The sequence below is a fragment of the Bombina bombina genome, chromosome 3, assembly GCF_027579735.1.
Source record: "Bombina bombina isolate aBomBom1 chromosome 3, aBomBom1.pri, whole genome shotgun sequence".
In the NCBI taxonomy this organism is placed as follows: Eukaryota; Metazoa; Chordata; class Amphibia; order Anura; family Bombinatoridae; genus Bombina; species Bombina bombina.
Genome location: NC_069501.1, coordinates 1,108,800,688 through 1,108,823,596, shown reverse-complemented (window position 1 = coordinate 1,108,823,596; position 22,909 = coordinate 1,108,800,688). Strand labels below are relative to the sequence as shown.

The following is a 22,909-nucleotide window of genomic DNA, read 5'->3' as shown; positions in this document are numbered from 1 at the left end:
TAATGTGAGCTTCTTATCTATATATAAAAACTAATAAAACATTTGTATAATTAGACAGAAATTTAATAACTTGTTAAAAGCATACATAAAATAAAAAGGGACGTCTCCCTTATAACATCGATTTCATCAGAGAAAACAATTGAATAACTGTAGTATATATTTCCGCTATTTGATAATCAGGTACCTGTTATATAGTGTAACAAATGATAATGTCCAGAAATTGGATTAAAAAAAAAAAACTTAAAGATCCAAACGAGATGACCTCCCCGCTATTGTGGCGGGTGTGTGTTACCGGTCCGTTAGTGAGAGACTGGTATTTAAAAATATGTCATGTGACTTTTCCTACGTCACACTTGTGATCGTATCTATTTCAATATAGTTGTAATGTAACAAGTGATCCTTGATATTCTGTCAAGCACTTATTATTTTGCAATTTTTTTAACTTTAATCTGTATGTGTATCAGAAGGTGTATTCACCTATTCCGTGTGTAATAAGGGAGTCTTGGGGGAGATTGCAACTTACGCTGGTCTCTTGGCACACCTGATTTCTCTTTTAGTGTGGTCTTTGCGGTCACATTTCTCTTTTAGTGTGGTCTTTGCGGTCACATTACCGGACATCATCACTGATGTCCGGTAAAGATTATACTCCTAGTCACCACTTGTGACCGCAAAGACCCCACCACTAGTCACCTCCGTGACCGCAAAGACCTCATTACAGTCATTACAAGTGACCACCAAGTCCACACTGCGAGGATTGCATTATAGTCACTGCACGTGACCGCAAAGTTTAACATCCAAGTCACTGAATGTGACCGCAAAGACCACACTAAAAGAGAAATCAGGTGTGCCAAGAGACCAGCGTAAGTTGCAATCTCCCCCAAGACTCCCTAATTACACACGGAATAGGGGAATACACCTTCTGATACACATACAGATTAAAGTTAAAAAAAAAAATTGCAACATAATAAGCGCTTGACAGAATATCAAGGATCACTGGTTACATTACAACTATATTGAAATAGCTACGATCACAAGTGGGACGTAGGAAAAGTCACATGACATATTTTTAAATATCAGTCTCTCACTAACGGACCGGTAACACACACCCGCCACAATAGCGGGGAGGTCATCTCGTTTGGATCTTTAAGTTTTTTTTTTTTAATCCAATTTCTGGACATTATCATTTGTTACACTATATAACAGGTACCTGATTATCAAATAGCGGAAATATATACTACAGTTATTCAATTGTTTTCTCTGATGAAATCGATCTTATAAGGGAGACGTCCCTTTTTATTTTATGTATGCTTTTAAAAAGTTATTAAATTTCTGTCTAATTATACAAATGTTTTATTAGTTTTTATATATAGATAAGAAGCTCACATTAGACAACAAGTTTATATATATCAGTTGTATATACCTGTTTATATCTTTTTATTAACTGAATGTTGATAAATACTTACGATTACCTACAATAAATATATAATAACAACATTGCAGTACATACATTAAACATTTATCCAATCACAAAATACAATATATTCAAATTATAGAATTTAACTAAATACTCTACCCGTGCTAATCTAGCGCTGGACTACATTCACTACATATCAACCACTGTTTTCTTAGAGGGGAATACATTAGTCTAGCAGGGTCAATTCTCCAGCGCCTCATCTTTCTCACTAACAGGTTGAAAGCACACATGTTCGCTCAAGCACAATTAAATTTAATGCACGTCGGGTTAGTGTGACTTGAGATATCTGGTTAACTGTTACGATCGACTAAAAAGTTGCACAAAAAAACATCAAAAATTGATTTACATGTACAGCTACACTCATAATAACATTATCTAATAAAAAATAGTTTCAAAAGTTGCAAATATTTTTACTTTCAACTTGTAATATGCACGCTATCTGAAGCGTGCAAAAAGCTTTCTTCTAGCGGAGTTAGGGCATGAGCGGGAGCGATAAAAAGTGCTCCACTCGTAATCTATACCTATATGGGGAAATTCTATCCTTGTTGCTAAAAAATAGCCACTGTGAAAAATTCTAGCCACATAATTTCAGTTACTGTCTCTCTGATTGCCATATATGATTATCACTAAATGATAGTGACTGCTTATGAATGGTCACTATGGCCAGCCTAATAACCATAACTGCTTTTATTATTATTATTATCAGGTATTTGTAGAGCGCCAACAGATTCCGCAGCGCTGTAAACATAGTCGGTGTACAGGATAGCTTTGTAGGGGTCAAGTGGGTAGAGGGCCCTGCCGAGAGTTTCACTGTTGTAGTCGGCTCTTATGAAGCGATCTGTAAACAGCTGGGCCCATAGGCTTACAATCTAAGGGGTTCAAGGGGAAATCAATGGTGTTAGGAAAGGTTAGTGTTTGTTGTATGCATCCCTGAATAGTAGAGTTTTTAGGGAGTGCTTGAATCTGTTAAAACTAGGGGAGAGTCTTATGGAGTGGGGCAGGGAATTCCACAAGATGGTGCCCAGTCTGGAGAAGTCCTGTATACGTGAATGTGAGGAAGTAACAAGAGAGGACGAGAGGAGGAGATCCTGAGCTGATCGAAGGGGACGGGAGGGAGAGTATCTAGAGACAAGTTCTGAGATGTAGGGGGGAGCAGTGCAGTAGAGAACTTTATATGTCAGGGTGAGGATTTTATGTTTAATCCTAGAGGCAAGAGGAAGCCAGTGAAGGGATTGGCAGAGAGGTGCAGCAGATGAAGAGCAACGAGTAAGGAAGATGAGCCTGGCAGAGGCATTCATAATGGATTGTAAAGGAGCTATGCGGTAGCTAGGTAGACCAGAGAGGACGGAGTAGTCGAGGCGGGAAAGGATGAGAGAGTGGATTAAAATCTTGGTTGTATCTTGTGTAAGTAAATGTCTAATTTTAGCAATGTTTTTAAGGTGGAAGCGGAAGGCTTTAGCCAAGGACTGAATGTGAGGAGTGAAGGAAAGATCTGAGTCAAGTGTGATCCCAAGACATCGGGCGTGCGGGGTAGGGGTAATGATGGAATTATCAACAGTTATAGAAATTTTGGGGGTGGAGACATTGGAAGAAGGGGGAAAAATAAGGGGTTCAGTTTTGGAGAGATTTAGCTTAAGGTAGTGAGAGGACATCCAAGATGAGATGTGAGAAAGACATTTAGTGACACGGGTTAGTAAGGAAGGAGGTAGGTCTGGTGCAGAGAGGTAGATTTGGGTGACATCGGCATACAAATGGTATTGAAACCCATGGGACTTTATTAAGGAACCTAGTGACGACGTGTAGATTGAAAAGAGAAGGGGACCAAGGACAGAGCCTTGAGGTACCCCAACAGAAAGTGGTAACGGGGCAGAGGATGTTCCGGAGAAGGCTACACTAAATGTATGGTTAGTCAGATAGGAAGAGAACCACGAGAGAGCTGTGTCACAGATGCCGAAGGATTGGAGCGTTTGGAGCAGAAGAGGGTGGTCAACAGTGTCAAAGGCTGCAGACAGGTCAAGGAGGATAAGCAGAGAGAAGTGGCCTTTGGATTTTGTTGTAAGTAGGTCATTGGTAACCTTGATAATTGCTGTCTCTGTAGAGTGATGGGAACGAAATCCAGATTGCAGTGGGTCAAGAAGAGAGTTTAGTGTAAGGAAACGGGATAGACGTGCGTAAACTAGCTTTTCGAACTGCTATAAAATTGGTACCTGTTTCATATAGCTACCATTATTACTGGCCAGTATTACTCACTACCATCTGGTTCCCAACAGCAATAAACCTAATCATGATACCAATAAGAATGTATCACAAATTGGTTTATTACAGCTTGTGGATGGTTTAAAATAAAGTCCAGGGGAATTCCCTTTAGCAAATGTAAGAACACAATTTCTAGAGGTGCCGTTCATATAATCAGTCAATGCCGTTGTTGGCTACATGACAGAAGAGTAGTTTTGACAGTGACCAGTTTAAAGTGTCTTCAGTCAATCCTGTCTGACTTCAGTCCGATTTCTACTGGCAAATAGAAAAACCCCTAGAAACTGATATGTGTATACAGCATGATAAACAATGCCATATTCATTTTTATTCCTTAGTTGAGAGTTGGTATTTGCTAAACGTCCACCCTAAGGGTTAAGCATTGTCCTTTCCCATGGTTTCCTATACCACTCACTCTAGCAAGACATGTCTGAATTTGTTTTGTAGATAATTAAAGCGGCAGCTTAAATATATTTGTATAATTTGCATTAGGAATGATAATTACCAGCTAATATAATATACTTCATATATACGTAGATATGTCCTTCTTGTCCCTAGGAAGGGGTTTGCAAATTTTGATTGACTTTTTGTGAAGCTGGGCCATCATTTATGTCTTAGCACCCATCTGTCTGTCTATCTGATTCTCTATCTATCTATCTATCTATTTATCTATCTATCTATCTATCTATCTATCTATCTATCTATCTGGAACTGTGAAGTTCTATAAGAGATCTCTCTAGTACTTTGAAGCTCCTGTCCTAATTCTATAAAGGCAGTTTTTACCTTAAGAGCAGTATGTTTCCTAAAGGAGTGTTCCCTGCTTTTAATGGGAAATGAAACCCATTTTTTTCTTATATGTTTCATATAAAACATAAATTTTTTAAGCAACTTTACAATTTACTTCTATTATCAAGTTTGCTTCATTCTCTTGGTGTCCTTTACTGAAGGAGTAGCAATGCACTACTGGGAGCAAGCTGAACACATTGGTAAGCTAATGACAATAGACATATATGTGCAGCCGCAAATCAGCAGCTCAACTCCTGAGCCTACCTGATCTTTTTCAGCAAAGGATACCAAAAGAACTAAGAAATTTAGATAATAGAAGTAAATTGGAGAGTAGTTTAAAAATAAAATACTTTATCTCAATCATTAATGAAACATTTTAAGTTTCATGTCACTTTAAGTATGTGAAGGTGATGCCTATATTACAAAAGTACTCACAATAAATCGTAATTTGAAAATCACATAAAACAAATAAATAACTTATTGAAATAAATTTATGGAGTATAAAATTGTACAATTGTATTAAAAATTGTAAAAAAGTTGGGGGGCGGGTCTAAGCACCGACCAAGATGGCTGCATGTTAAGCTTTGTCTGACTGAGAGAGCTGAGAGAGCTGATAAAACTTCTATTTATCTCTCCAAAAGTTTCTGGATCTTATCCTATTCACTAAAACTTGGACAAGCATCACTCCAGGAACAGATTTATGTGTTTTTTGTACATAATTAAGAATAGGCAGCATGAAATAGAGAAGGTGTGTAGCAGAGGTCGTGGGGCGGCCTAAACCTTTCTCTACCCCCCATTTCTCTGATTTATCAGTATACCCAGCCAGTTGTGCTGTAGTAAGAAAACCGGTTTGATTCCACTATGGATGTCCAATTAAGCTGCAGGATTATTGAGCTATTGAGCTCTCATCTATCTTACGTTGAGGAGGAAATGGTAAAAGTACTGAACAAATGCGGGGCAGAGATCACTACCGGAAAAGAGACTGATCTAGTGAAAGTATATCATTTGGAACGTAAAGAGGCCTCATTTCATCGGATCTCATCCATAACGGAGGCAGCTTCTGCTACAGAATCTGAGGAAATATGCAATAGCCAAGACTCGGATACTATAACCTGGCATGAACCGCCATTACAACAGGGACCTGTTGGCCACGAGACACTTCGGAGAGCAGCGCAGAATAAGGTAGGCCTAGTGCAGCAGGATTCCTCCCCAGTCGAATATAGCAGCCAGTCACACATTGCCTGTAAAGCTGACCGGTGCGCTGAACACTATATTTCGGAGGAACCCTGGACCCTGTTTCCCCTGTCAAAAGAAGAGACACCGGTACCTGTGGCGGGGCAGCCGCTCATGGTGGGGAAGGTAGATTATTTTCAACAGAGCTCTAGTCAAGACATGGCACTGCGTTTGCAGAGCACAGTGGAGCAGGAGAATAAGAGCTGGAAGTCAGGGGGAATTGGGGAGGCTGTATTGATTATGTTACGATACAACATCTTACCATGTCAGATCGATTTCAGAAGCCTATGTCATGCTACACTGCTCTTCCATTCTAGCTCAGAGATACACTGTGGCCCCAGCGCTTTCAACACTGTTGGGATTGGTTGAACTTTTAACTAAGAGACAGATAATCCTGAGTATCAATGGCAAACCGCATATTTCTGTGGTCATGGTGTTCGCTCAGGACCCCTTTAAAAATCCTTGTAATAAGCCAGTGAAACTTTCCCTCAGGACAATGCAGTTGATAACCCCAAGTTAGAACAAAAGAGGTGTCCAATGGCACTACTTAATATAAAATGAAATTATCCCCTCTATTCATTAATGACTTATGTGAGTTCTACACATTAGTAGAGTTAAGGAAATAGGTGCTATGTAGTAAAAGGAGTTTAAACAAAAAACTGACAGATAGGTTGGGTGACCTTATCTGGGATAGACTACATTTGTAGCACTCTGGGGATTACTCAATTAAATCAAATTGTGGTAACAGGTTACCACAATTTGATTTAATTGAGTAATCCCCAGAGTGCTACAAATGTAGTCTATCCCAGATAAGGTCACCCAACCTATCTGTCAGTTTTTTGTTGATAACCCCAAGTTCCCTGTTATCCGTGGAACGTTTAGACAGATTTGTTCTATTGGATTACTATTCAGACTGTGTTGTTGACATCTTATATACCTAGATTTGCCCCTTCGGCCTATATGCAATTTTGCCTAAACATATGTTTGATTTCATGCTCATGCGTTCCAGCTCTACATAGGGTGGTTACAGGATTTCCCTGATCTCTACGCTAAGAAGATGATACTTTCAGCTACACCTGTGAAAATTTAAGATCTCTGAAAGACTTCTTTTCAAACTTGTTTATATTTTGAAGATAGTCTAAAAGAAAAGGCTGACACATATTTCCTATTGTCTAGAGCAGTGTTTTTCAACCAGTGTGCCGTGGCACACTAGTGTGCCGTGAGAGATCCTCAGGTGTGCCACGGCAGACTGACAACAGTGTGACATATTTTTTAAACTTTGCTTGTTTTTTACTCCCAGTGCAGGGGTAGTTTGTAGGAGGCATGGCATAACAGCACAATACATACAGTATGTGTGTGTTTGTGTGTATGTGTATATATATATGCTGTATTAGGCTACAATGTGTGATTTTTAAAAAAAATTTGGGATGGTGGTGTGCCACAGGATTTTTTAATGTAAAAAAGTGTGCCACGGCAAAAAAAAGGTTAAAAATCACTGGTCTAGAGTATAGCCATAGTTAACATGAAAAGTCAACTATCAGAGCTTTCCATTGAATCATACATCTGCTCATAGTCACTTGAGACACTTTATGAAATGTTATATTTGTGTATCCCATATAAAAGCTATATTCAATCTAGGTTGGAGTTCACAAAGTACTCAGTGTGAGTGTCTATGTTATTTAAATAGGCTGAATTCATTTATCTTGGTTTGTTAGAATAGTGTAAGAGTTTTATAATAAGGACGCTTTGATCAGTCACAGAAGTACATATATTTACAATATAATGGGAATGTGGGGCTTGCCAACTGTATATTAGTCAGGTTTTGGATTGCCCCGTAGGCACCATTTAGACGAAACCCTGCACTTAATTTATCTGTGCTTAATTACAATAATTTTAGTTAATCTCCTCCTCAACACTTATATGCATATATAGTTATGAGGGTTCAATATTGACCCTACTTCATATCAGCGTTAATTCACATTCGGGTATTTCTAGTTACTTCTCTATACTCTTTAAAAATTGGGTGTGAAATTCTAAACCTTAAATTGAAGTCTCTCTCTATAGTATCCCCTATTTCTCCTTTTATTTGTTGAAATTTTAAGTTAATAATGCATGCAATTCTGAGCTTTTATGGATAACCATTTATTTCTATGTTTAGTTTTACAAAGGCCCAAAAGTGGTCTTATATTTCCCACCTTCTGTAGCATACCCTTATAAGCGACCAGGGGTCCAAGAGTGGCCCAGCTAGTTCTGAACAGAAGGTTTATATCAAAAAGAAGAAAAATGAGGTTCAAGATGATATTGTGTGTCACTTTTTTGAATACCATAAAGCTAGTTTATCTATACTGGTCTATACCTATATTGCATGAATATGTTATTATTTTCTAGTTCTTACTTGTACTAGATCAGAAGTACGACATTGGTATGTAACTTTACCATTTCTGTATGTTTGCTTTTTGTCTTTTACTTTGTACGATTATAAACCTCAAAAAAAAAATGTAAAAAAAAAAAGTTCTGCAAAAATCGTGCAGAAAAGAAACACTTTAAGGCGCACAGTAGAAATCGCAATATAACTAAACTGCAAATACAAAGAAACTGTAGAATTCGTATTTATAATACGAAATTCAAAGCTTATTATTTTCTTTATTTTAAAATGAGATTCCCCATGTGACAAAAGGATGGCATATATCCATGCAATCTTCATTAAATATATATTTTTATGGGATACAAATCCAGGCAACTTGGTGACTTGTGATGTGATTATCATTGGCTGCTATGCATCTTTCTCCCTGTTCTCATATATCAGTGATGCATACGTTGCTTTTACAGCTGTGCATTTAAAATCAGCTTTTATAATTCAGTATTGAAGAGACATGGAAGCCAAAGTTAAACTTTCACAATTATTATATACATTTTAAACTTTACAATTCCTTCTATTATCAGATTTATATCTTTCTTTTGGTTTCCTTGGTTGAAACTTGCCTCTTTTCTATGAAGTCATACTCAGGAATGTGCAACCTGTAGAGGGTGGATGCAGCAGGCAGTCAACCTTCCCTTACTACTTCTTACACACAATGTTTAGATGTCCCCTATCCACAGATAGATGCACTTGTTTGTGTACAGGCTTCTTTATTATATAGTGCTTCTAGCTATACAGTTTAGTTTACCATATAGGTTTGAAAACTCCCTCTATAGGTTGCTTATATATTATTAGTACACCCACTGCTGCCACGTAGTGCTTGAGACACATGCATTTTCCTGAGTCTACCTAAGTATGCGCTCATGAAAAGGAACTAAATTTCAATTAAGGATACCAAGAGAAAGAAGTGAGTTTGATAAAAGTAAATTGCAAAATATACAATTCTACACACAATGGCCCATATTTATCAAGCTCCGTACGGAGCTTGAAGTGCCGTGTTTCTGGCGAGTCTAAAGACCGCTGTCCATAACCCTAATGCGATCAGGTTGATTGACACCTCCGTGCTGGCGGCCGATTGGCCGCGAGCCAGCAGGGGGCGGCGTTGCACCAGCAGCTCTTGTGAGCTGCTGGTGCAATATTAAATGTGGAGAGCGTATTGCTCTCCGCATTTTGCAAGGTCTTGCGGACCTGATCCGCACTGTTGGATCAGTTCCGCAAGACCTATGATAAATAGGGGCCAATGGATCATGATAGATTAATTTTATGTCCCCTTATTCTCTATAGATTTGCAATTTGTGTTTTATTTCTTTGTTGTTGTTTTTTGCATGTTTCTTGTCTTTCCATCTCTCTGTCTCTTCAGGGTTGACATAAAATAAATGTCACAACAATAAAATAATATAACCTGTATGGAACTCCATTGCACATCATTATACATGTATTTTGGTGCTTAAGAGATTATAATATTGCTAATTAAAATAATAATACATTATAATAATAATATGGGATCAAATATTGTTTTATGAGGTCTATACACATAAACCTCCAATATATACTTTGTAGCCTCAAACTATTTATGTTTTCATGTGCAAGAAAAGTGATTTTCGCTGCATTCTCTAAACCATTATAAAATTTGGTCTTTCAGGTCTTTAAAGAGAAACAAAATTCATGAGCTTCAAGACAAAGTTTTCAGCAGGTTCAAATATTTATCCAAGTTGTAAGTATGTTCTCAATTATAAAACAATGTCTTAAAAATATGACTAAGAAAAAAAATGTGTTATAGTTCATATGTCTCTAATTTGTAAATCAGACACCCAATATCTTATAATTTCTTTTCTTTTTTTTTTTTTTTTTTTGTGTGTGTGTGAGTTACAAACCATTTATCACTGAATATGATTGCTCATAATAAAGGAGAACAGATCTGGTAATCATCTTTGAGAATAAAATGTGCATGTTATCAGTCTTCAATAAGCTAAGCAAACTTGCAAGTATGTTAGAAATCATTATTCTGCTATATGTTTTCCATAATTAAATGCTTGTTATTCAACAGACAGATTCCACTTAAAATATTGTATTTTCTAGACTTGTGCAGCAGCAAATAATTAATTCATAATGAATATGCTTAAAATTAGTTTGCTGCATGGTAATCGTTTTATTTACAAAGATTTGAACACTGAATATTCGGTATCATTTACATTAGTTTTCATTAAATGATTCTTTACTGCAGGTAAAAAAAGTATCTGGGGAGCTATGCTATTCCTGACCCTTCTCCATACAGATAAAGGCCTTGCTAATAGGAGGCTTACGCCTAGATTTAGAGTTTGGCGGCAGCCGTCAAAACCAGCGTTAGAGGCTCCTAACGCTGGTTTTTACCGCCCGCTGGTATTTGGAGTCAGTCAGGAAAGGGTCTAACGCTCACTTTCCAGCCGCGACTTTTCCATACCGCAGATCCCCTTACGTCAATTGCGTATCCTATCTTTTCAATGGGATCTTTCTAACGCCGTTACTTAGAGTCGTGGCTGAAGTGAGCGTTAGAAATCTAACGACAAAACTCCAGCCGCAGCAAAAAGTCAGGAGTTAAGAGCTTTCTGGGCTAACGCCGGTTCATAAAGCTCTTAACTACTGTGCTCTAAAGTACACTAACACCCATAAACTACCTATGTACCCCTAAACCGAGGTCCCCCCACATCGCCGCCACTCTATTAAAATTTTTTAACCCCTAATCTGCCGACCGCACACCGCCGCCACCTATGTTATCCCTATGTACCCCTAATCTGCTGCCCCTAACACCGCCGACCCCTATATTATATTTATTAACCCCTAATCTGCCGCCCCCAACATCGCCTCCACCTACCTACAATTATTAACCCCTAATCTGCCGACCGGACCTCACCGCCACTATAATAAATGTATTAACCCCTAATCCGCCTCACTCCCGCCTCAATAACCCTATAATAAATAGTATTAACCCCTAATCTGCCCTCCCTAACATCGCCGACACCTAACTTCAAGTATTAACCCCTAATCTGCCGACCGGACCTCACCGCTACTATAATAAATTTATTAACCCCTAAAGCTAAGTCTAACCCTAACACCCCCTAAGTTAAATATAATTTAAATCTAACTAAATAAATTAACTCTTATTAAATAAATTATTCCTATTTAAAGCTAAAAACTTACCTGTAAAATAAACCCTAATGTAGCTACAATATAAATTATAATTATATTGTAGCTATTTTAGGGTTTATATTTATTTTACAGGCAACTTTGTATTTATTTTAACCAGTTACAATAGCTATTAAATAGTTAAGAACTATTTAATAGCTACCTAGTTAAAATAATTACAAAATTACCTGTAAAATAAATCCTAACCTAAGTTACAATTAAACCTAACACTACACTATCAATAAATTAATTAAATAAAATACCTACAATTATCTACAATTAAACCTAACACTACACTATCAATAAATAAATAAAATACCTACAAATAAAATAAACTAACTAAAGTACAAAAAATAAAAAAATTAATTACAAACATAATAAAAATATTACAACAATTGTAATCTAATTACACCTACTCTAAGCCCCCTAATAAAATAACAAAGCCCCGCAAAATAAAAAAATGCCCTACCCTATTCTAAAATTAAAATAGAAAAGGTCTTTTACGTTACCAGTCCTTAAAAGGGCCTTTTGCGGGGCATACCCCAAAGAATTTAGCTCTTTTGCCTGTAAAAAAAGACATACAATAACCCCCCAACATTACAACCCACCACCCACATACTCCTAATCTAACCCAAACCCCCCTTAAATAAACCTAACACTAAGCCCCTGAAGATCTTCCTACCTTGTCTTCACCATGCCAGGTATCACCGATCGCTCCAGGCTCCGAGATCTTCATCCAAGCCCAAGCGGGGGTTAGAGATCCATCATCCGGCTGAAGTCTTCTATCAAGCGGCGGCTGAAGAGGTCCAGAAGAGGCTCCAAAGTCTTCATGCTATCCGGGCAGAAGAGTAGATCCGGACCGGCAACCATCTTTTTCCAAGCGGTGACAAGCGGCTCCATGTTGAAGACCTCCAGCGCGCATCCATCCTCTTCTTGCGACGTCCTAAGTCCGAATGAACGTTCCTTTAAATGACGTCATCCAAGATGGCGTCCCTCGAATTCCGATTGGCTGATAGGATTCTATCAGCCAATCGGAATTAAGGTAGGGAAAATCTGATTGGCTGATTGGATCAGCCAATCGGATTGATCTTGAATCTGATTGGCAATAAGTTGCCTGTAAAATAAATATAAATCCTAAAATAGCTACAATATAATTATTATTTATATTGTAGCTACATTAGGGTTTATTTTACAGGTAAGTATTTAGCTTTAAATAGGAATAATTTATTTAATAAGAGTTAATTTATTTCGTTAGATTTAAATTATATTTAATTTAGGGGGTGTTAGGGTTAGGGTTAGATTTAGCTTTAGGGGTTAAAAAATTTATTAGAGTAGCGGTGAGGTTCAGTCGGCAGATTAGGGGTTAATACTTGAAGTTAGGTGTCAGAGATGTTAGGGAGGGCAGATTAGGGGTTAATACTATTTATTATAGGGTTAGTGATGCGGATTAGGGGTTAATACATTTATTATAGTAGCGGTGAGGTCCGGTCGGCAGATTAGTGGTTAATAATTGTAGGTAGGTGGAGGTGACGTTGTGGGGGGCAGATTAGGGGTTAATAAATATAATATAGGGGTCGGCGGTGTTATGGGAAGCAGATTAGGGGTACATAGCTATAATGTAGGTTGCGGCGGTGTACAGAGCGGCAGATTAGGGGTTAATAATAAAATGCAGGGGTCAGAGATAGCAGGGGCGGCAGATTAGGGGTTAATAAGTGTAAGGTTAGAGGTGTTTAGATTCGGGGTACATGTTAGGGTGTAAGGTGCTGACTTAGGAAGTGTTTCCCCATAGGAAACAATGGGGCTGCGTTAGGAGCTTAAGGCTGCTTTTTTGCAGGTTTTTTTTCAGCTCAAACTGCCCCATTGTTTCCTATGGGGGAATCGTGCACAAGCACGTTTTTGAAGCTGGCCGCGTCCGAAAGCACCGCTGGTATCGAGAGTTGCAGTGGCGGTAAATTATGCTCTACGCTCCTTTTTTGGAGCCTAACGCAGCCATTCTGTGAACTCTAAATACCAGCGGTATTTAAAAGGTGTGGGGGAAAAAAGCATGCGTTAGCTACGTGGGTCGTTACCGACAAAACTCTAAATCTAGCCGTTAGTGAGGTGAATCCCATAACTTGGGCTAAAGGACCATCTGGGCTCCTGGGCTCTGTGAAGAAGGGTCAGGATTAGCACAGCTCCCAGTGCTTTGTAGGTAAGTATTTTACTTTTTAAAACTAATTTAAAGGAAACAAATGTATACTTAAAATTTTTGTAAGTATATATTTGTTATCTTTAAAGGGACATAATATTCATATGCTAAATAACTTGAAACTGATGCAGCATAGCTGTAAAAAGCTGACAGGAAAATATACCTGAGCATCTCTGAGTAAAAAGGGAAGATATTTTACCTCACAATCTCCTCAGCTCAGCAGAGTAAGTTCTGTGTAAAAAAGTTATAATTCAGCTGCAGGTAAAAAAAATGAAATGAACAGCAGCCAATCAGCATCAACAGTTCTGAGGTCATGAACTCTTTTACTGTGATCTCATGAGATTTGATTTAACTCTCATGAGATTTCATTGTAAACTTCCTTAAGCTGAATAGGGAAATAAGATGAGAGTGCACGTAAGCTGGCTCCTTCCGCTGTCCCGGGACAGACATACTAATTCGTTGCTTAGAAGGTCTTTACAATGGGATGTGGCTACTGAGAAACTTTTGAGGTAAAATACCTTTCTTTTTTACATAGAGATGTTCAGGTGATATTTTCTAGTCAGCTTTTTACAGATATACTTCATCACTTTGAAGTGTTTAAACATTTGGATATTATGGCCCTTTAAATTTGCTTGTGCATTCATTTGGATATTCATGAAAACACAACTAATATCTATATTTTCTTCATGAATATGCATTTGTAACAAAACAAATGCACATCTAGTATTTATATTGTAATTATTTGTAATGCACCAACATTCTGCAAAAATGAATGAATGAAAGCAAGTCTAGGAAGGCTGACTGGAATGAAAGATTACAGGGCCCAGCTCCTTAGACGCTTAACAGTCTAAGGGGCCAAATTATCAAGCTCTGAATGCTGCTTGATGCCCCTGTTTCCACTCGAGCCTTCAGGCTTATGGAAACAGCAGTTATAAAGCAGCGGTCTTAAGACCACCGCTTCATAACTCGTCTGCTGCCTCTGAGGCTGCGGTCTGCAATCCGCAAGATCCTATACGATCGGGCTGATTGACACCCACCTGCTAGCAGCCAATTTGCTGCAAATCTGCAGGGGGCGGCATTGCACAAGCAGTTCTGGTGAACTGCTTGCCCAATGTTTAATGCCAACAGCATATGCTGTCGGCATTCAGCGATGTCTGTCAGACAAGATACGCTACAGCGTATAATGTCAGACAGACATTGATAAATTGGCCCCTATGTGGTAGTTTAAGACAAAAGGTGACGGAGGTTATGGTGAGTGCTGATTGCAAGTAATGCTCTATTGGAGTCAACAAGGCTCAACTTTGAAGTATTGGTCTTGGATGAGCTATAAACCTGTGAGGTTAGGTGGTAGGCTCCTCTGAAGCTTTTGAGAGAGGAATTAAAGCTTTGAATGTTAATGCAATCTCTGATTATCTAAAGAAGATAACCCCTCTACAGGACAGTTGTGGAAGAGAGAAATCAGGAGTGGGAGGTGGTGATGAGATGGACTGAAAGGTTTAGCCTAGAATCAGAGTAAAGGGGGCCGCAATAGGAGAATGTAGAGATGCGGTATAAGAAATAAGGGGGAGTGTTGTTATGGAGGGTTTTGCAAGTTAAGGTTAGAATTTTGAATTTGATCCTGGGAGGTTAGTGGAATCAGTGTAGGAATTGGTATAGAGGAGTTAAGAGAAGGAAAAGATGATGTGAATGAAAAGATTGGCAGATGCATTTATTACAGATTGAAGTAGAGACAATCTGTTCAAAAGTAAATTGATCAGAAGGGTGTTGCAGTAGTCAAAATGTGATGTTTTCAGTGAGTAGGGCAGAATTGTCTTTGTGTCTTGGTAGAAGTATGAATGAAGTTTGGCAATATTCTGTACATGAAAACAGCAGAATTTTGTGAGAGATTGTATATGGAGAGCAATGGTAATGGTCAAGTAATACTCCAAGGCAGCAGAATTGAAGAGAAGGTGCAATAGTTGTTGACTGTAATGCAGATGCAGAGTTCAGGGGTTGAAGTGTTGGGGCAATTTGTAAAAGCGTTAACTATATTGACTTTGAGATGATAGGTGGCCATCCAATAAGAAAATAAGGGGACAGTCTGTGACACAAAACGTAAATTTGCTTAACATTTATTGCTGAAAGCTGGTTAAGGATCAGATTCTGAGTATAGTTCTGTGTTAGCATAGTTAAATAATTTAGAGGCTCTGATTAGACACATATATTCTAGCTTCAGGATATCCCGAGAATAAAGGCTAAAGGGTAGGGATGGGCGAATGTTTCGCAACATTCGAAAAATTAAACAAATTTTAACACATTCGTTCGTTCAAATCAAATTTCGAATGTTTACATAGCATTCTAACATTCGATTTTTGAATGTTCGGTTTTGAATTTTACGATTACATTTGAAAATATTAGTTTTGAAAAAATTGAATTGATATATGTAATAGTATTTCTAATGCTTTCTTTAAATGTAATATTCAAATTATGCAATATTCTATATAGAAACATTTGAAATTATATATTTGTATCTATTATGTATCAATTTACTAGATTCCCGCCCTACCACATGAACTATTGAACATCTGACTAGTATTTGTTAAATAGAATGTTAAATTCGAAATTTCGAATGTGGACAATCAATATAATTATAAACATTCAAATTCGAAAGTGATATTCGAAAACTGTAAATAGCATTCGATTATAGAATTTTTAAGAATATTCGTTCAACATTCGGATTTTTAATTCGAATTTCAGTAATAACATTCGTTCTAACATTCGAATTCGGAAATTTACACATTCTCACATCCCTACTAAAGGGACATGATACCCATATTTTTTTCTTTCATGATTTAGAAAGCTCATGCAGTTTTGCACAACTTTCCAATGTACTTATATTTTCTAATTTGTGTCGTTCTCTTGATATCCTTTGTTGAAAATCATATCTAAATAGGCTCAGTAGCTGCTGATTGGTGGCTTCACATAGATGCCTTGTGTGAATGGATCACCCATGTTCTTTGCTATTTCTTCAACAAAGGAAATCTGAAGAATGAAGCAAATTAAATAATAGAAGTAAAAAAATGTTGTTTAAAGTTGTATTCTCTATCTGAATCATGAAATAACAATTTTGGGTTACATGCCCCTTTAAACATTGGGCAATCTGGATCTGTAAATATCCAATGCATGTCATGCATTGATTTTGAATAAGGAAAAATAATTTCATTTCAAATTTGCAATATACCCTTTTTGTCAAAATATTTATAGTACAGTTATAGTCAGCAAGCAATGCAACAGATCATTGCTTATGTGCATGGTCATGTGTCAGGCATGCTTTACTGGGTGGTGGACAGGTCCCAGACAATAATAAATGGACTACATAGTCAAAGTTGTACACTCTGGCCCAAAGCACTGCCATTGCAAATATAGCCCTTGTGACTATAAGGTGTGGCATACATACATATCCTCCAATCAATGGCTGTATCTGTAATGGCATGAGAGCACTATGACTTTGCAGAGATTATTGTAAAAAGGAATTTGTTTACAATTTGATATATTCTAACAAAACTAATCATTTTATGTAACTGGAATGAGAAATGGTGCTCAGTTCTGTGAGCAAATACATAAGCTAAAAAAAAAAAAAGCTGCCAAGTCTTTCTATAGGGATGTAACTGTTGCATTCACACAGGATAGTACTATTGTACTATTGTTTTCACAACTATTGTAGGCAAACATTCCAGGAAGGATGTAGAAGCTTTATAGTGGCAGTAAGAGATGCAAAGTTCCAGGTTTAAATAAAAGTGCACAGAGTAAAACACGGCGTAATACATCATATTCTATTACATCACATTTTGTATTTATTAAATTGATAGAGGGAAGGAATCAGAGGTTTCAAGGGATAACAAACCCAAATTTGTTCTTCAATGATTCTGATAGAGCATGCAATTTTAAGCAACTTTCTAATTTACTCCTATTATCAATTTTTCTGTTCTCTTGCTATCTTTATTTGAAAAAGCAGGAATGAAAGCTTTGGAGCTGGCCTATTTTTTGTTCAGTACTCTAGATAGGGCTTGCTGATTGGTGCCTGCATTTTAGCCATCCAATCAACCCAGGTTCTCAACCTACAATTGGCTGGCTCCAGAGCTATTACTCCTGCTTTTTCAAATAAAGATAGCAAGAGAATGATGACAAATTGATAATAGAAGTACATTAGAATCTGCTTAAAATTGCATGCTCTATCCGAATCATGAAAGAATAAAATTGGGTTTAGTATCCCTTTCATTATACATTATTGAAATTCTGAGAAGGATTATTATTATTATTATTATCGGTTATTTGTAGAGCGCCAACAGATTCTGCAGCGCTATTAACAAAGGAGGAGTAAAAAAAAAAAAAAAACAGTTATAGGGATCAGAGGGCCCTGCCAAGAGTTGCACTGTTGTAGTCAGCTCTTGAGAAGGTGATCAACAAACAGCTGGACTCTTAAGCTTACATGCTAGGGGGGATAACTGGATAGCAATGGAGGAGACGAACTGGTATAAAGTAAGGTTAGCGTAGGTTGTATGCATCCCTGAACAGTAGAGTCTTTAGGGAGCACTTGAAGCTTTTAAAACTAGAAGAGAGTCTTGTGGAGCGAGGCAGAGAGTTCCACAAGATGGGAGCCAGTCTGGAGAAGTCCTGTAAACGGGAGTGTGATGAGGTGACAAGAGAGGAGGAGAGTAGGAGGTCTTGAGCAGAGCGAAGGGGACGGGAAGGAGAGTATCTGGAGACAAGATCAGAGATATAGGGGGGAGCAGTGCAGTTGAGGGCTTTGTATGTCAGAGTGAGAATTTTGTGTTTGATCCTAGAGGCAAGAGGAAGCCAGTGAAGAGATTGGCAGAGAGGTGCAGCAGATGAAGAGCGACTTGTAAGGAAGATGAGTCTGGCAGAGGCATTCATTAGGGATTGTAAAGGAGCTAAGCGGTAGGTGGGGAGACCAGAGAGGACAGAGTTGCAGTAATCGAGACGGGAGAGGATGAGAGAGTGGATTAAAATCTTAGTTGTGTCTTGTGTAAGAAAGTGTCTAATTTTAGAGATGTTTTTAAGGTGGAAGCGGCAGGCTTTAGCCAAAGTCTGAATGTGAGGAGTGAAAGAAAGATCTGAGTCAAATGTGACCCCGAGACATCGGGCATGCGGGGTAGGGGTAATGATGGAGTTGTCGACAGTTATAGAGAGATTGGGGGTGGAGAGTTTTGAAGAAGGGGGGAAAATAAGGAGCTCAGTTTTGGAGAGATTTAGCTTGAGGTAGTGAGAGGACATCCAGTTGGAGATGTGAGAAAGACAGTTAGTGACACGGGTTAGCAAGGAAGGAGAAAGTTCTGGTGCAGAGAAGTAGATTTGGGTGTCGTCGGCATACAAATGATATTGTAAACCATGGGACTTTATTAGGGAACCTAGTGATGACGTGTAGATTGAGAAGAGAAGGGGACCGAGAACAGAGCCTTGCGGTACTCCGACAGAAAGTGGTGACGGGGCAGAGGAGGCCCCAGAGAAGGCTACACTAAAGGTACAGTTTGACAGGTAGGAAGAGAGCCACGAGAGGGCTGTGTCACATATGCCGAAGGATTGGAGGGTTTGAAGCAAGAGAGGGTGGTCAACAGTGTCAAAGGCTGCGGACAGATCAAGGAGAATAAGCAGAGAGAAGTGGCCTTTTGATTTTGCTGTAAGTAGGTCATTGGTAACCTTAACAATTGCTGTTTCTGTGGAGTGATGGGGACGAAATCCAGATTGCAATGGGTCAAGAAGGGAGTTTATTGTAAGGAAATGGGAAAGGCGTGCATAAGCTAGTTTTTCGAGAAGCTTTGATACAAGAGGGAGGAGGGAAATAGGGCGGTAGTTGGATGGGGAGGTAGGATCAAGGGAAGGTTTTTTGAGGATAGGTGTGACCAGTGCATGTTTCAGCGATGAGGGAAATATACCGGTGCTGAAGGAGAGGTTGAAAGTGTGTGTGAGTATAGGGGTAAGGGTGGCAGAGAGGGAGGGGAGTAGCTGTGAGGGGATAGGGTCAAGGGGACAGGTAGTGAGGTGAGAGCGCAGTATAAGTGCCGAAACTTCTTCCTCAGTAACAGGGGAGAATGAGCTAAGTTTAAGGTTATGTGGGTTGTGGTTGATTGAGAGCATTTGAGGGGGTGAGGGAATGGAATTATGTTGAGAGCTGATTTCATTTCTGATGGAGTTGATTTTGTTATTGAAGTGGTTGGCAAAGTCTTGAGCTGACAGAGAAGTTGTATTAGGAGGTGGGGGAGGGCGGAGAAGAGTATTGAAAGTGGAGAACAAACGTTTTGGGTTTGAAGAAAGATTAGAGATAAGAGTAGAGAAGTAGTGTTGCTTATGGAAATTAAGGGCAGAGTAGTAGGAGTTCAAGATAAATTTGTAGTGTTGAAAATCAGCTGAACTCCTAGATTTTCTCTAATGCCGCTCAGCAGTACGGGAACATCTGCGTAGGTATCGTGTCAGTGGAGTATGCCAGGGCTGAGGATGAGTGTTTGATTTCCGAGCTATGGTAAGAGGGGCGAGATTGTCAAGGACGGATGTAAGGGTGGAATTATAGTGGCAGATAGATTGGTCAGGGCATGAAAAGGAGAAGGATGAGAGGAGAGGTTTGATGGAATTAGAAAGCTGATGTTGATCTAATGACGTAATTCTTCTGTGAAGTTTGGTGTGAGGAGCAGAAGGAGGGAGAGTTGTAGGGAGGGATGATATGTTGCAAGTAAGGAGATGGTGGTCAGAAAGAGGAAAGGGGGAGTTTGTGAAGTTTGAGAGGGTGCATCGATAGCTAAAGATCAGGTCAAGGGAGTGACCATCTTTGTGAGTGGGAGAATCAGTCCATTGTGACAAACCAAAAGAGGAAGTGAGTTGCAGAAGTTGTTTTGCAGAGGAGGCAGTGGGATTGTCAAGAGGGATGTTGAAGTCACCAAGAATGAGGGAAGGGGTGTCTGAGGAAAGGAAATAAGGTAGCCATGCAGCCAAGTGATCTAGAAATTGAGTTGAGGAGCCAGGAGGACGGTATATGACTGCGACACGTATAGAAAGAGGAGAGAATAAGCGAATCATGTGGGTTTCGAATGAAGAAAATGTGAGGGAAGAGATGGGGTGTATTTGTTGAAAGGTGCAATGAGAGGAAAGTAAAATACCAGCACCACCTCCTTGTCTATTACCAGACCTAGGAGTGTGGCTGAAGTGGAGACCCCCATGTGACAGAGCAGCAGTGGATGCTGTGTCTAGGGGAGAGAGCCAGGTTTCTGTTAGGGCCAGAAGGTTGAGGGAGCGGGAGATAAAGAGGTCATGTAAAGAAGTGAGTTTGTTGCAAACAGAGCGAGAGTTCCAAAGTGCACAAGTGAAAGGGGAAGTGGCTTTTGATGCAAGATGAATGTGAGTAAGGTTGTCAGAGTTTTGTTTTTTGAGTCTGTGGGATGGTACACATGGATGTGCACGGCTAGGCAGTTGTTGGGGACCAGGATTAGGGGAGATGTCGCCAGCAGTTAGTAGAAGCAAGAGGGAGAGTGACATAAGATGAGATACAGATTTGCAGTAGTGAGACTGCTTTTGAGACAAGGTGCAGGGGGGAGAGAGAGTGTTTAGGAATTGGTAAAGTTCATGAGTACAAAAGTAATGTGAGTTTAAGAGAGATGGGCTAATAAACAGTGCAGGTGGAGAGGGAGAAGGAGTAAATGAGTAATGTAGTTTGTTATAGAGACAAAAGGCAGCAAAAAGGAATAAGAAGATATTAGGCATTTTTACAAAAGAGGGAACCAGTTAAACACATAAGACACAGTATTACATTAGCAATTGCATTTGAAAACAGTAAGGTATATCAAACATTATTTTACAAAAGTACTTGCCTTGTGTCTTGCCCCTTGCCCAATCCTTGTTCAAATCTTGTATAATTCTATTGCTATATTGCTAGTGAATCACTTATAAAATGTTCACCTTGAAAATGTGAACATATGCTATTGTTACAATGTACACTGCCCATGCAATGCACCCCTGTGCAATGCACATCCCAGACTGGTGTGAAATATATGCAGGGAGGGCAGTCAGCTGAGTCCACTAAATTTAGTTGATTGCTAATCAAAGACAATTGGAAAGGCCAATTGGAAAGTTAGATTCTGGTCTGGTCAGGGTGAGATGTTAAGTAAACAGACAATAAAATTTGGGGGGGGTTAAAACTATGGAATAAGACAGCTATACATTTTAGAATAATAGCAAGTATTGATAAGGATTGAACATCACATGGCAGTTAAATGAACATTAGAAATAACACATTGGATAACAGTACAACAGATGTAGGACTAAATTAACAAACTAAAATCATTTGCTCGATGTAAATATTCATGTACCAGAAGAGAGTTACAGGAGAGTAAAAAACACCAGAGAGCAGTGAATAGTTGCAGAATGACAGGGTCTCTATTCACGTACCAGAAGAGAGTTACAGGAGAGTAAAAAACACCAGAGAGCAGTGAATAGTTGCAGAATGACAGGGTCTCTATTCACGTACCAGAAGAGAGTTACAGGAGAGTAAAAAACACCAGAGAGCAGTGAATAGTTGCAGAATGACAGGGTCTCTATTCACGTACCAGAAGAGAGTTACAGGAGAGTAAAAAACACCAGAGAGCAGTGAATAGTTGCAGAATGACAGGGTCTCTATTCACGTACCAGAAGAGAGTTACAGGAGAGTAAAAAACACCAGAGAGCAGTGAATAGTTGCAGAATGACAGGGTCAAGGATAATTCAAAGGGGCACCCCTTCCCCAGGCTTAAGAGAAAGTAAGAATTGTTCATTGGGATGATATTACTTAATGTGTGAAATGTAGTCACTTATATACAGATTGTATTAAAGGGACAGTCTACACCAGAATTTTTATTGTTTAAAAAGATAGATAATCCCTTTAATACCCATTCCCCAGTTTTGCTTAACCAGCACAGTTATATTAATACACTTTTTACCTCTGTTATTACCTTGTATCTAAGCCTCTGCAGACCGCCCCCTTATCTCAGTGCTATCACTAAACCCCAAAGCTCCTCTGGGGCTGCCCTCTTTCATCTGATGCATCTACTTCCATCTTCTATCTTTCATCTATCTTTCATCCAATGCTTCTTCTTGTATCTGATCTTCTGTCCAACATCTTTTTTGTGCTGTCACCGCAGCACACAGAAGCTTTAATGCAAGATTCCCCCTTATATGAGGGTGCCTTGCATTTCTATTGGCTGATTTTCAAATTAAATTTCAAATCAGCCAATAGAATGAAAGATTTTCCTACTGGCTGATTTGAAATTGAATGTGGGTGTGTATACCATTATCCCCAAACAGCAAACAAATTAAGCAGGTTATTGTATTGTGGCTAATTGAATTTTGTTGAATTTCTAGCTTGGATATTAAT

General features: G+C 38.8%; 1 protein-coding gene across 1 annotated transcript in view; it reads left to right on the top strand.

Annotated features, from left to right (window-relative positions):
• The window catches only part of RXFP2 (relaxin family peptide receptor 2), a 215,758-nt gene that overhangs the window by 33,930 nt on the left and 158,919 nt on the right, over positions 1-22,909 (top strand). Inside the window, exon 4 of the mRNA XM_053705563.1 lies at positions 9,808-9,879. Coding sequence (XP_053561538.1) covers positions 9,808-9,879 — 72 coding nt within the window. The remainder of the gene's footprint in view (positions 1-9,807; positions 9,880-22,909) is intronic.